This window comes from Dermacentor albipictus, chromosome 1 (assembly GCF_038994185.2).
Source record: "Dermacentor albipictus isolate Rhodes 1998 colony chromosome 1, USDA_Dalb.pri_finalv2, whole genome shotgun sequence".
Classification (NCBI taxonomy): domain Eukaryota; kingdom Metazoa; phylum Arthropoda; class Arachnida; order Ixodida; family Ixodidae; genus Dermacentor; species Dermacentor albipictus.
The window spans coordinates 151,714,863-151,730,493 of NC_091821.1; the positions used below are offsets into that span (position 1 = coordinate 151,714,863).

Genomic DNA, 15,631 nt, shown 5'->3' on the forward strand with positions numbered 1-15,631 from the left:
ACGACCGATTGAGATGGTAGAACAACGGCGCCCGTAGAATTTTCCGAGACGGAACCATCTGTGTAAACATGAATTCGGTTAGCGTATGAACAATGAAGAAGTTCCAATGTGATCTGCTTGAGAGCCGCGGTGGTCAGGCCAGCTTTCTTCACTATTCCTGGAACAGCAAGGTACACAGGAGGCTTCTTCAAGCACCACATAGGGGATGGCATTCTTGTTGCGGGTGAGTGCCTCAAAGACAAAGAGTGCCGGTTAGCCGCAATTGATCTGGAGAACGCTGCCTTGGGTCTTTTCTCAGGCAAGTGAGCGAGATGGTGGTCAGGGACTCTGGATATATGGCGGACATGCGCCCGGAGTGCGTCGATATCTATATAGGTCCTTATTGGGTTGTCTCTCGCGGTGGCAATTGTTGCCACGGTTGAAGCATTTCGAGGTAGCCCCAGACATGTTCGAAGGGCTTGGCCTTGAATGCTCTGTAGGACATGGATGTTAGTTTTGTTAGCATTGGACAGCACCGGTGTGCTGTATCGCAAGTATCCCAGGAAGAGCGTCCTGTATAGTTGAAGCATAGATGCCACAGATGTGCCCCACGTTTTTCCGGCAAGAAACCTTAGTATATGGGAGATAGAAGTAAGCCTCTTCTTCAAGTATGAGATGTGGGGGCTCCATGAAAGGTCTCTGTCTATAATAATGCCTAGGAATCGGTGAGTTTTTGCGTAGGAAATTGGTTGGTGGTCAATAGAAATGGGGTACCAGGTCATGGGCTTGTGGGTAAAGGCGACTAAGGCGCACTTCTCGGTCGAAATGCTGAGGCCTTGCGCACTCAGGTACGATGATGTTAGGGTCACTGCTTTTTGGAGCCGTGCACGCACCTGGAGACGTGTAACTGCCGAGGCCCATATGCATATGTCGTCAGCATATATTGAAAGGTTTACTGTATGTGGTAGAACGTCGGCAAGGCCAAGGATTGCAAGGTTGAACAAAGTGGAGCTAAGAACCCCACCCTGAGGGACGCCACGGTAAGTGTAATGGTCAGCAGTTCGGCCATCTGCACTGTGCACAAAGAAGGATCTTTTGAATAGATAGCTCCGAATCCACCGAAACATGCGTCCACCAATTCCGTTATTTTCCAGGGCATCAAGGATGGCTTCATGCGTTACATTATCATAGGCGCTTTTCACGTCGAGGAATAGTACAACCGATATGCGCTTGTGGTGTTTTTCTTGTTGTACAGACGTGACTAGGTCGATGACGTTGTCAATAGAGGAACGGCCTCTTCTAAAACCAGCCATGGCATCGGGGTATACGTTGTGGCGCTCAAGATACCATTCTAGGCGGGTGAGAATCATTCTTTCCATGACCTTCCCAACACAGCTGGACAGCGCAATGGGTCGGTAGGACGCTAGGTCAAGTGGCGACTTTCCAGGCTTCAGGTGTGGTATCAAGCGGCTGGACTTCCACCGCTCAGGAACGACGCCATCATTCCACGACTGGTTATAACATTCCAGGAGTCTGCTTCGGCCATCTTCACCTAGGTGGCATAAAGCAGCGTAGGTGATGCCGTCTGGTCCTGGCGACGAGGAGCGCCTGCAGGAGGCCAGAGCAGCGTCCAATTCCTCAAGTGAGAAGGACACATTCAATTCTGGGAAGCGTGTCGCAGGAACCTCACCCAGAATTTCGCTACTGATGGTGACCACACTGCCTGCAATCTTCACACAGAAGTCTTCGGCTATAGCGACCTGTGAGCGGCCTTGATAGAGGGCTAGGGCTGAGAATGGGTGTCGTTGCTGTGGAGACGAGCCAAGGCCGCGCACCGTCCTCCATATGATAGACAGTGGCTTGCGGGGATCAAGTGATTCGCAGAACGTCTACCACCGTTGCTCCTCCAGCCTGTCCATACGACGTTGCATTTTCTTCTGTATACGTCGAGCGACTCTAAGGTCATGAATGGACTTCGTGCGCCTCTATCGCCTCTCGGCTCTTCTGCGAATCGTTCGAAGCCGCTCAAGTTCCATGTCAAAATCCGTACGTTTTGTAGCGGATGTAAATGTGTACTTAGACGATTCCAGTACACTTGTAATAAGGTTCTCAATGGTGCCGGTAAATCCTCCTTTGCACGCCTCTTCCACCTTTGTCTTATACGTTGACCACCTTATATATGCTTGTCGGGAAATACAGGAGGAGGAGTTTCCAAATCCAGTGATACTTAAGTAGGTGGGAAGATGGTCACTACCATGAGTCTCGATGTCAGCGAACCATCGAACATTTTGACCAAGTTGCTGTGACACCAAGGTCAAGTCTAAGCAACTGCTGTAGTTCGAACCACGCAAGTATGTCGGACTGCCATCGTTCATAATGCAAAGTTCATGGTCGGAAGCAAATTCCACAAGTTTCCGGCCCCTGGAATCTATTCTGGAGCTTCCCCAAGCCAAGTGATGAGCATTAAAGTCTCCCGTGATAATCCAGGGTCCAGTAGTCGCCGTCAGGATGTCTCGCAATCGGTCGCCGTCGAACCGACTATATGGGGATATGTAGGCGCCGATAAGAGTGAAGGCCACTTTATTCTTTGTAATGCGGAGACACACATATTGGTTTCCATCATGAGGCTGCACCGAGTGGGGAATGTAAGTCAGTTCTGTACGGATGTAAACAATTACTTTGCTGGATTGCCCGCACGTCGACGCCATAAAGGCTTCGTATCCAGAGAGTCTTAGCGCTTTGGACACGTTCGGTTCACATATTACCACTACAGGAAATCGGTGCGTGAAAACGTAGTGGCGGAAACATGAAATCCGTGATTTAAGTCCTCTGGCATTCCACTGGAAAATCGTCGCGCTACGCACTTCATCACGGAATGAAGGTAGTGGAAGAGCCATTGTGCTTATGCAAGATTTGCAAGCACTGGGCTCAGGGCATCCAATACTTGCACTGCGCTTCGAGCTGTTGGCGTATTCGAGTTGCCCACAAGCGTACGAATCGCATTTATCAAAGACTTCAGCATGGTTACAATTCGGCGGTCATGCTCTGTCAGCTCATCTGGGTGAGGGGTGGAGCATTGTGGTGCCTTTCCTTGTTGGGGTTTTTCCACAGGGCTTATCCTTGGCAGTGGTGGCCATTCCTCATCCACGGCATCCTTTTGAGATGCTCCGTTATCCAAACACGGTTTGGAAACGTTCTGCACTGAGGTTGGAGCAGATTCAACAGCAACAGGCTGTGCGGCACGCGTATTCTTTGTGCGGAGAGCAGAATTCCTTGATGAGCGTCTGCGACGAGAACGACGTCGCCTGACGTCAGCAGCTGCTTCACGATGAGTCGACCGGTCCCTCACCATTTTCTTCAAGATGGAGAGTTCTCGCTTAACTCTAGGACAGTCCTTTGATGAGGCATCGTGGGGCCCTTGACAGTTCGGACACTTATAAGTTTTTGCCTGGCAGTTGCCTGCAGAGTGTTGCGCTGCACAGCGGGAACATACAGCAGACTTTCCACAGACGGCGCTCACGTGGCCGAATTTCTGACAATTTCTACACTGAAGCGGCTTGGGAACAAAGGGCCGGACAGCATGTCGAAAATGACCTACCTTCACATGCGATGGAAGGCAGTCACCTTTAAAGACAAGTTTCACGCATCTGGAAGTTCCGAGACGGGCCACCTGTATTATCTGGGTCCCATGATTGGCAGGCTTTATCAAAAGTGGTAAATCCTCGCCTGAGATGGCCGCATCAATGTCATATATGACGCCTGTAGTAGTCTCTTTTCCCATCGGGATGATGGTACGGACGTTCATGCCACCGAGAACAGTGACGGCGCGCAGAGAATCTAACGCCTACGCGTGGGCGACGTCTACCGCGACAATATTCTTCCGAGGGTTGACTCGTACGTCCTCAATGCCATTTGGCAACAGTCTCTCGAGTTCAACCGATGCAACTTGCCTGTTGAGGAACCTCATGTTGTCGGAGGGTAGCACAGGTAAGAAAAGGATGGTGTACTTCGGCGAACTCTGCGGAGTCCTCATAGTAGATGTGTCCACAGAGGCCCTAAGCATCCGCCGCTTTGCTTTCTGACTCAGGACAGTCACGTAGTCGTCGTCGGAGCTGTCGTCGCTCTCGGTCGAGTCTATCAGGGTAGCCTCGCTGTCGCTCGAGAGGCTGTTCCGCTTCCTTGAGGCTGCCGACGCGGGCGCCGCTACTTCAGGTGGGGTTGCGAGCGGCTCCACTTCCATTCCCGTCGGGCAGGGAACAGTGTTCCCCGGAAGAAAGCGAGAATTACCACAAAATACTGGTGACGGAGAACAAACACTCAGCAATAGAATCACTTCTTCCTGACTTGTAATGACTACTAATGACTATGAAGTGACCAATATGTCTAACGACGAATTCTAACGGCTACAATTGATTATAAAAGACTAAAAATTCGTAGTAATGACCAGTAATAACTAATAATGACTGAAATGACTTGTAATGACTACAGATGACTATGATATGACCAACATGTCTAATGACGGCTTGTAATGACCACAATTGATCACAAATGACTAAAAATGCTTAGTAGTGAGCAGTAATGACTAAAAGAAAGAAGAGAAGGAGAAGAGACAAAGAAAAAAAGGCGATTGATAAGGGGAGGAACAGTAGGCTTTCGCCGTTCACCTCTTAAAAGAGATCGTAAGAGACCCTGTAATTTTCACTCAGTTAGTAAGCGAATTTTTACATCTTTATACGGCCGATAAAACTGCTGTGCTTACTTTGCATGGCTGTCTACTAATTTGCTGTCGCAAGCGATGCTTCGACTTTTTAAAATTACTGGGTGTAATACTGTTGTTCATATGGCACGCTTAAAACTTGTAATCTCCCTTATTCATTTGGGAAAATTCTTCCATGAGAATGACCCTGCAAGGCATGCAATGCTCAGCGTTTCAAAGACACCGCTGGGCGAGATTGGCCTTCTCTCGGGCCACGTGACAGAATTCTCGTAGCTCTAAAACCCCATTGGTTGAGAGGGACCGTGCTCCCAACTCTGGTCTGCCTTTCAGCTTCAGGCGTATAAGGGATGCCTGCCACAGACCTGCAGTCATTTATGGGCACTCGTGGAGTTTGCTCCGGAAGGTTTGACAGAAAATAAGCCGGTAAAATGTAATGCTCCCTTTCACTTGATTCCATTGCTTTCCTATCATCCAGCACTCAACACCGGCCAATCCAGGTGATAAAGTAGGAGGAGCAGAGCTCGTACCACTTACAACTTTTTTTCTAACCCATTAAGCTTTTTAAGTTGTGCCTTCGTACTTGCTGTGAAAGTAGACGAGGTTGCTGCACAAGGCATGAGAAGCCCTTCGTCGACTCTTCTATAGATGTGGTCTATGATATACCTATTTCTTGCTGTAGAATGTATATCGGCCAAACCGAACGTTGCTTGAACGACCACTTTCGGAAACAAACGCAAAAAGTTTTACTTGAAATTTTGCGAATTTTGCGATAGCAAAATATTGGACAGTTTTACGCAGTAAGGACAGTAGTTTTATCGGCCGTATAAACTTGTAAACATTCGCTTAATAACTTAACAAAAACATGAGCGCATCTCATTCGATGAGTGTGGACACTCGCTGTTAAAACGCTGGCGTGAGGAAGAGCGGCAATAGCAGCGAGCGAAGTTCCCTCCGTGCTGCCTCTCGCTACAACGTACACGAAGTGGCGAGAACGCAGCGCAAACCAAGCCATCAGGCCTCGGCACCCCTAGACTTTGTATTCACCACAGATCGGTTTCTAAATAAGGCCCGCATGGCTGCGCTCAGCTGCCGCCTGAGTAGAACGATATCCCCCTCTAGCCCAAGACCAACTACCTCAACAGGTAGTCCTTTTAAAGTTTCAGTATGTTTGGCATATATAAACGCGCAGTCGGTATCCAAAACTTACGGTGCGCAGGATTTGTTAAAAGGATTAATTGGCTTGCAGTTTTGTGCCTGCAGCTAGCTAAAAATCATTTTGCTTGCATATGCCAGCACAGGCTGCAAATATTATTTCAGGCTTTGTAGCGTAAGTTGCACGTCCAGCAAAATTTTACCACCGTTATGACGTTATACGTTGTGCAAGTGCTTTTTGCAGCAACACGTGTTATAGGCACTTCGCAGCTCCACTTGTGGTGCCTGTGCTTTCATAAGCCCATTTTCCCAGAAAACCCCTCAACGCACTCTCTAGTTTGAGTACAAGTTATGCAGATCCCACGAACACTGGGAATCAGCGTTATGCGAGGAATTTCGGGTTTAGCTGGTTATCTAGCCTCGTTTGCAGTTACACAGTGTCATCGGATGTCGCTACCCCTGTGTGTAAAGCACGCAGTTTTGTGTCCATAGCCGAATTCTCTATAATGTGTGCGGTACAGTTCATAACGTCCGAACGAGAGGCACTAAAGTGGATAATTTTTTTAGACTCTCAGGTGGCGCCTAAGAGCGCTTAGCAGCACAAGTATATGAAAACAATGAACGCTGCGGTAGCTCGGGAGGCTGTTTTCTCTCCCACTAGCAGAGCATGATTAGCGCTGTCTTCAAAAATACATATCAAGCAATATAAGTAGTAGAGGATTTTCAGGATCTACAATCTATTTTATACTGATGAGTATACTGAGTGCAACATTCTACTTACTAAAATAAAAACATACATCACTTTATCATCACTTTAACATACATCAGTTTATGGGTCGACGCCGCATAAACCGAACACCTTTATCCCAAAATGGGGGGCAGGGGGCGCTAAAATTCGAGTGCGAATCTGGCCATGCGGACGAGGACGCATATCGTCCCTCCTGGAATGCCGTCGTCATAACACACCAGAATACCGACTTCAATTTTCACTAATGTCAAGGGATCGCAGGCCTTTCAGATTACAGAAATAACGAAGCGTCAGGCAAAATTGCGCTTTGACAGCTCTGAAAAAAAAAATATCTTAAAAAGAGGCATTTCCCCGCGCTTCTGATCACGTGCGAGTGTGTCTATATATGTGTTCATGCGATTTTCTGTTTACACATCATATGTCAATGAATTTGTATTTGTTCCTAACTTTTCGGTTAAGTTCATGTCAAGGCGAATTACAGCGCAAAAGCTAGGACAAAATAACACACATTGCACGCACACATGGTACAGCCAACGAGCACACCTCGAACTACAAGTTAGATTAAGAGTTTGATTGCAATGCTGTTGTGCTGATTTAGTTGTTATAATTTAGGCTGTTGTGTGTGCTAACTGCCACAGATGCATTTGAGCGTCAGAATTTTTTGGATACTTCCCGCACATTTTGGGGGCTATCTATGTTTGTATGTATGTTTGTACCCAACCGTTTTTCCGCCTACCTGGGCCACTGCGTAGTCCATGGTCGAATGGTAAGCGCATCGGGCTGCTGTACTGAGCTAACAAGTTTCGAAACGAAGCGTCGGACCAACTTGGGTCACTGATTATGTGCCAATGTGATAAGACGAGCCACTCTTCAACAAACTTCTTTCACGTGGACATGGGTCACTGTAGACGCGGGATAGGTACCGCTTTTCGAAGAAACTCTGACACCGACCTGGAGCACTGGGTATGTGCCACTAGTGCTGTGCTGGTCTTCAATGAACCTCTTTGACGCCAACTTGACTCCCTCAGTATGTGCCAGTACGTCTGTGCCGCTCTTCAATGAACGTATTTGACGCACAGTTGAGTAGCTAGGTATGTACCACTCGGAATGTGCAACCCTACAATGACGAAATAGATACCTTACATTCCTCCGATGCTGAGTGGACTCGAACTCACGTCACAGGGGTTCCTAAACGACAGCAGCCGGACCCACTAGCAGGCTGCGCCACAAATACACTGTATATGTTTTGATTTTCAATGGACGTCTTTTACGCCAACACTTTAGTGGGCTGCGCCATGAATACACTAGGTATATGCTGCTCCTCTATGAACCTCTTGCCAACTTGGGTCACTGAGTATGTGTCGGTGGGTGTGCAGCATGAGAGGAAACAAGTCTCAGCGTTCACACGCAGCGGTAGGGCAAGCTTCGCGTCTCTTCTTGGGTACTAGGCGCGAACACAAACACGACACAAGGAAGGAGACGGGACAGAGCGCCTGTCCCGGCGCTCTGTCCCGTTCGCGCCTAGTACCCAAGATGAATTGTGACCAACTCGCCCAACAAGACGTCCTTTTAAGCTATATTTCTCGTCTCATAGACCACGCGCGGACTTCTCGGCAGCATCGCTAGTTGGTGCACAGTGTTGAATGGAATTTTGGAGTTTTATCTGACAAAACCACGATTTGATTATGAGGCACGCCGTAGTGGAAGACTCCGGATTAACCACCAGGGAACCACCAGATTCTGACCACCAGGGAATCTTTTACGTGCCCCAATGCACGGTACCACGGGCGTTTTTGCATTTCGCCACCATCGAAATGCGGCCGCCGCGGCCGGGATTCGATCCCGCGACCTCCTGCTTAGCAGCGCAACACCGTAGCAGTTAAACCACCGCGGCGGGTGGCGCACAGTGGCCAGAAAGAAGCGCAACAGAGGAGCATGGTTGTCGTATGACGCGTTTTTCAGCTTTCAAAGGCACAGGCGCGCCATGCATTTCGAAGGCCACGCGCAAGCTTCGCGGCGGCGACGCTAGATGGCACGGCGAGTTCTTAGCAAAGCGCGAAAGAGGAGTCTTGCTGTAGTACACACCTCGTACATATAACTCGTGTCGACAGTAGCAGTATCTTGCATTGATGCAGTGATTCAGTACTAACACATTACCGTTGACAGTCATCGTGATATAGGTTCAACCACAATTTTTAACGCGATAGCGTTCACGGTCCCGTGTCGCAGAAAATTCAGTGCCAGTGTCAGCGTCGGCGTCCGGTGCTGGCGTCCAAGTGAGCAAAAATTCCCGTATATATTTAGGTATATGGCACGCCGCGCCTTGCTGTATGATATGTGGTATATGCGGGTACGTATATTGCCACACCATACCATCACTGAAGTTGCACATACCTTGTCTTACATTCTTGATAAAGTTATTCCTAGTAATTTTAGAATGACAGCCCACAAGCAAATGGCGTGAAGAACAACACCAACAGCGCATGCATTTTATGTGAAATCTTCTCAGATTGAAATATTAAACGTCCGAAACAGTAACAGAAGCCTGAAAATGATTAAAGTGTTTTGGCGCGGCTGTGCACTACCTCCAGGATCGGCCCACGCAAGAGACCACATTTTTATCAGACGGCTCGCCTTCGAGCATAGCGTTTGCCGCCAGCGTTTCCCGGGAAATTTTACGGTTACATAAGCTGCAGTTGCCGGGAAGCGTGTACGTACTCCTTAGGAGCGGGCAGCTTTCCAGAACCGGAAGCGTTCTCGTCTACGCAGTGCCGATGTTGCAGCCCGGGCACAAGAACAAGCTCGTGCAGCCGAGCGAAAGCAGCAACTGCGTACCGAGGATCTGGCAACATTAAACCGTCGTTTAATGAACCGTCGGGATTGACCCAGTGATAAACACTGGGGTCACAGGTTTCAGCTTCGCTGGTTAACCATCTGTACGGAATGCCTGGGCAGTTATTTTTTCTTTAATGTTTTATTGTGAAGCACGGTCATTGTTTCTCTCGAAATAAACTGTCAGAACAATGAGGTCGACTTTTGTTTTTGAAAATGAGGACTAAAAGATTTCTTTTAAAAAAGAAGTTTTAGTAATCGCCAAATACTCCAATTTCTCCAGCAGGAACACAACCGCGAGTGAAATGCAGGCTTGTACGTAAGAAACTTATGTACGCCAATTAGATATGTCAGCGACCTGTTATGGTCAAGTTAAAACACGTAACCTTCTCTTATCCAATTTCTAAAATATATAGAAATTTTCAACCTAATTGCACCAAATTTTTGAAGTAAGAATCCTAATTTTAAATAATATACATAGCATATATTGCTTATCTCCTATTACACTGCAAAACGAGAGAACAAAAGTTCTGAGGCAACACAGCTTCAACACGACATATATTTATATTCTTCTTTTTGTATGAACACATAAAATTAAATAAATTCCATGTCATGAATGAATTCCATGTAATGAATGAATTATTGAATGAATTTCATGTCAGCCGAGTGTTCGAGCACTAAGAGGTGCCAATGGAAAGACTTGACGGGTCTGGTTCCCACACACAAAGCGAAAAGACCCGAGAGCCTGAGGCGTCGACGAGAAGGACTTCATTGTTTTTGGAACACTGGCGGAAACGGCTCTGACATCCACCACTCCGGCATCGCAAGTAAAAGCCTGGAGTAATGGCTATCTTGTAACACGTTAGAGTGCTAAGTGAAGATCCCACGGCAAGACATCTTTTCCGAAGGGAAGCTTCCATCTGCAAGGATAATGGCAGTTTTGTAACGGCGCATATGGCTGACGCTACAGCGTCATCCATACAACGCTTGCGATAGCTTATTTAGATGAAGCTGCGTAGTATATAGACGCTCGGGTTCGAAAGCTGACGTACTACACACAACACTCTCGTCTAAGCCAGTCCACGATGCTTCCTCGCCGTTTACCAGCGCCTCCTTACGAGAAACGGGTACTGTGTGTAAGTGAAATGTGCTCCTCCTCCTCGTTGCGGCTGCTCATGAGCTATACATCGCGTTGTTCAACCACACCGCACTGCCTTCGAAGGGTTTACATTAAAGGCACGGTAGCGCTTGAGCAAATAACAGCGTAACCTTCTTTGTAATCGCAAAATGCGAGCGCCGTGAATGGCAGCAGCAGAACTCACGCTGGACCCTGAGGAAGACCCTGTTGGACTCGGAGGCGCCCTCGGAGTTGGCGGCCACGCAGGAGTAGTGACCCGTGTTCGAACTCTGGACGCCGCGCAGCGCCACCGACTGGTTGCTCACGATGAAGTTGGAGATGCGCGAGGCAAGCTCGTGGCCTTCGAATCGCCACGAGACTTCGATGAGCCGCGGGTTGGCGTCCACCTCGCACTCGAAGTACACGTCGGTGCCCTGCATGATGCTGGACCGGTTCACCCGGTTGCCCCAGGCCAAACTCACCCGTGGCTTGTCTGCGGGCGCACCATGAAAGAGAAAAGAGGCCGGAGAAAGAATGAAGAATTGGCGATGGCATTTAGGCGGTATATGACACTGACCACCAGTGGCAATTAGGGAGAAGGCAAAACGCAAGATACTTCCTTTGGAGAGCGTGACGCTTGCGCGCGCTAGACGCGCACATACCGTATTCCTGTATGCATACCTTCGTTCTTGCCTGTTGCCGTGCGTGCTGTCGGCAGTTCTGCTTATTTTCTCTAAAAACTTCTCTGTGTATTTGTTTGCCGTTCCTTCCCGTCATTTCGCCCCAGCGCCGAGTGGCAGGCCAGACGCATGAAAACACTTGCACTTTGGCCGACAATTCAACTGCGCGAGAAGGATCACGTGCTCTTTGGAGGGACGTCAAACACGTTTCAATGCGAAAGAATTATATACCCCATTTACGCGAAAATCCCACCAACGACGTCGTTGCCGGCGTGACCGAGCGATGGCACCGAAATGGCTGACGGCGCAATGGATAAAAACACGGCAAAAATGTCCGGATTGACGTCAAACTACTCAGGGAGGTTCCTGTGAACAAAGTAAATTGATGGTCTAGAAAAGAAAATCTGTTACGTTTCGGTATGGGTGGGAATCAAGCCCGGGCCTCCAGGGTGCGAGAAGAGCACGCTTCACCAACGCCACAGCGGCTCCTCGGTTCTGGCTACTAAAAGTGTGGTCTAATGCGCGCGTCATAGGGCACGTGACGGTGCAGCTAAAGGGAAGTAGGTGGTGCCATGTCATGGGTGTATAAAATTAGCGCCCTGCCTCATTTGTTGGAATGTTTTCGCATTCCCACAGTCTTAAGCAGTCCTAAGAGTCTATGCCAAATATTTTTATACTTGGTTTGTCTGCTTACATGCTTTTATTTCATATTCCCTACACTGTTTTGCGTGCATGATGCTCATTTTAACACTTTGTTTCTTCCTTTTCTTAAAGGAAGTGGCAGTTGAACAGACCCCGGTTGAACATCTTGCATTCCCGGCTATATATTTCTTAGTCACTCGTAAGCAAGGAATCGATGACATTTTTTTTTTTTTACAATAGGGACTGCTGGAGCCACGAGATTCTTTCGGCTGGGTAAGACTTCATCGCCTTAGCTGTTAGCAACGCCCAAAATGGATGTGGGCGAGAAGACACCTGCACGCATATAACTCGACTCATAGACCTTTCCTTGAACGAGATTTCCTCTAGGTACGCAGAGGAGACCCGCTCTGAGATGACGGTCATTTTCGCCAGCCTCGCGAACTTTCCAATCCTGTAGCGTGTACTAATGCAGGCTGCCGTATACGTCCGTTTCCGCCCACGGTCTTTACATAGTTTCGAGGTCTGCTACCTGTGTGTGGATTTCTGTCGTCGACTACGGATCAGTTTTTGTACCCCCTGAGCCCGCACTGAAAGAGCAGCCCCAGACCACGTTCGGAATGACACCTCTGATCAGCACGCTGCGAGAGTGGACTCGTGCAGTGACAGATTCATACTTGTATTTCTTGAAGCATCACAGCCACATATATGACAAAACAACGCTTTCAGGTATGGTGCCAATCTTGAAATAGCGATTTTCTTCAAAAATTGGCATTTTAATTACTTTCTCCTCTAACTCTCCTCTAACATTTACTCCTCTAACATCTCCTCTAATTACTCCTCTAACAATTACTCTTCTACCTTTTGCCATTCGAAAGTTAAGTAATGAATTGTCGCCTTCGCTGTGTTGTGTGAAACCGAAAGTGTGACCTCGGTTTCGCGTTTACATAAATGTGATTGGTTTACGTTTGTGATCTGTCACTTCGACTTCTATCTTTTTGCTTAGATCAATATTTTATTTTAAAAATAGGAATATTTTGATATAGATGGCCTCTAAGTTCTCACAAGGGATACCACGGCAAGCTGATGCGTTGGTTTACGTATATTGTGCCGAGTACGGAGACTCGCTGAGCTATGCCTTGCGTTTCTTGTTACTGCAACTATGTTACTGCAATTAGCAGCCCAATGGCATTGTTTAGGACGCAAAAGCGGCCAAAACAAAGGTTTTCCGGCCATAGACGTACGATACGAGCACGTGGACACGAAATTCTCGGCTAGTGTCACAATGCCCGGAAATATGAAGAAGTATAACAACAAACACGTGAAGGACAGTATTCGAGACATTGCTTGTACTGAATGACTGGGTTACAGAAATGATAGACTAATGGAAGTGAAAATGGATGAAAAAGCAACTGGCCGCAGGTGAGATACGAACCCAAGTCTTCGCATTACGCGTGCGATGCTCTTACCAACTGAGCTACCGCAGCGCAATTTTCCCATCCACTTTCTAGGGTATTTATGTTTATCTACTGGAAGTCTTAGCCAGCGCCACCATTCACAAGCCTTGGAGGCGGATGTGGTACATGCTTTCTGCCGCAGGCGCCACACGAACCTGAACTTTTCGGCCGCAGGCAACTGGGGGGTCAATAAACCTACACACGCTACCTATCCATTTGCAGAACTTCCTGTAAGGACCGAATAATATATGCCCTAATAGTTATAATGTAAGGCTCATCGGCGAGAATGACTAACCATGATGTAGAATGCTACACTTATTTCCGAAATCAATTTGTCTTTTTGTCTTGTTTTCATGTTTAAGGCTGCTACAATAAAGTGTTTCTTCGTCAATTTCAGTAGCTTGATCAATAAACTGGATGCACACATAGCCGTAACGTAATGAAATAATTTATAAAGCTCCAAGGACCCCTAAGCACTTTTTATGTTGTGAATGCGTTAAGCGTTACTGAGCGGTCCATCGAGTTTTGCGCTGCGAGCCACGTACCAAGGCGGCACGTGCTGCCCGAGCCAGCAAGCAGCCTGCGGTGTCGCATGCCGCCAGCGTCCCGCACCACGCGAGACCGGCGCGCGCAGCGCCGAGGCCCAGTGGATGCGCGAACCGCGTGCCGGCTTCCGAGAGCGACAGACACGGTGGCACCCACGCGCGAGCGTCACGCGACTGCCTCGCCGACGCCAGCCCGCCTCAACTCCGCGGCGTCGCGTCGTCGCATCTGCTCCGTCGAGGCCGCGCTCGTGGCGTGGCGTCGCCGCCAATGGGAATTTTAGTGCCGCTGGTATCTTTTTCGCTCAATGGACCGTGCTTTCGAATCATTAGAAAGTCAAATGAGCTGCTTCGCTCTTGCGCCTTGGAAAAATGGTAGGCAATGCATTGAGGACGTCTAGCGAGTCAACACATCGTAAAATTCATCCCGCTAAGTTTGCCCGTGCTGCGCCAGTAATCAGCGCACGGCGACCTTCACCACGCACGTTTGAGGCCTGCTGATTGCTGAGACGCGAAACAATTCAAAATGGCTGGGATAACAAAAGAAAACTGCCGAAGATCGCTTTGCAACCAATCGGTAATTAGTGACACGGTATAAAAAAAAACAATTATTAATAGAGAAGGATTGGTACCTTCGAATCAACTCACGCCCGTATTTTTTCGAAAATGAATTTGCAGTAGACGGAAAAGCTCGGCCGTGGCTTGCACGGGCTTACATGCAAGCAGTAAATGTACACTGCCAACAAATTTTATTAATACGCTTTACTCTTACTCTAGAACTGCTGTCACGTACTTTACGAAAGCATTGCGCGAAAGCGACTAATGAAGAGCCTCTGAAACATGCTCAGCGGCCACTGAATTCGACTTCGTTAGGTACTTCCCTTCGCCAGTCATTATTTCCTGCGCAAATCTGATTTACAACTGTTGCCATAATTAAAGCTTCTCACGTGCATGAATGACCAGAAAAATAACTTCACTGCAAATAACATTTATGTTCCATGGGTCCTGCGTGCAAGAACATAAGGGAGGGGGGAATACCAAATTTATGTATACGTTTAGCCTGTGTGTATAAATATTCCCGAAAGTCTGTATGTCTAGCCGACGACCTACTTCTCGACCCCAGCTTTCGGCCACTGCAGGTGCTAGCTGTTCATCAACAGATCTTTCTCTCTGTAATTTCAGCGAATGAAATATTGGTTTTCTCTATACACAATGCAGGGAGATTCTTACATTCTCCCCCTGTATTCATTCTTATGTGAAGCGACAAGCCTCGCAAACAGCATGACAGACCTCATCTGTTTCTATTGCAGCTTCACATATAATAGGAAGTCAATTGTGGACCTTCTTCAACCGCGGCAGAAAGCAACAATGACTATACACTTCCAGTCTGCTGCTTGTTGACAATGAAGCTGCAAATTTTTTTTCTTTAGAAAAAAAATTATGTAACAGGTCGTGAAAACACGCAGAAAGGAGAACAATGCAGCGCTTGTGTGCTTTGTCGCACCGCTAAAGCTGCTTTTACTAAAACGTACCCGCCAGCCCACCAAACAAGTTGTCCACCTTCTCTTTTCTTTTCCTCAAGGTATCAACCAGAATGAAGCTGGTTGATACCTTGAGATAATAGAAAATGATACCTTGAGAAATAGATACAACATTAACTAAATGTAACGCGTGTTGCATTCTTTACAATGATACATCGATGGGCTAGCTGGTATTGAATAACGTGACGTATACCCCAAACAGGGCAAGCAAGACGACAGATAAGACG

The 15,631-nt window shown here is 47.8% G+C and overlaps 1 protein-coding gene across 1 annotated transcript in view; it reads right to left on the reverse strand.

The window, feature by feature from the left end:
* Window positions 1-15,631, reverse strand: part of LOC135903023 (synaptogenesis protein syg-2-like) — a 293,419-nt gene that overhangs the window by 22,098 nt on the left and 255,690 nt on the right. The window contains exon 7 of the mRNA XM_070537934.1: window positions 10,751-11,038. Coding sequence (XP_070394035.1) covers window positions 10,751-11,038 — 288 coding nt within the window. The remainder of the gene's footprint in view (window positions 1-10,750; window positions 11,039-15,631) is intronic.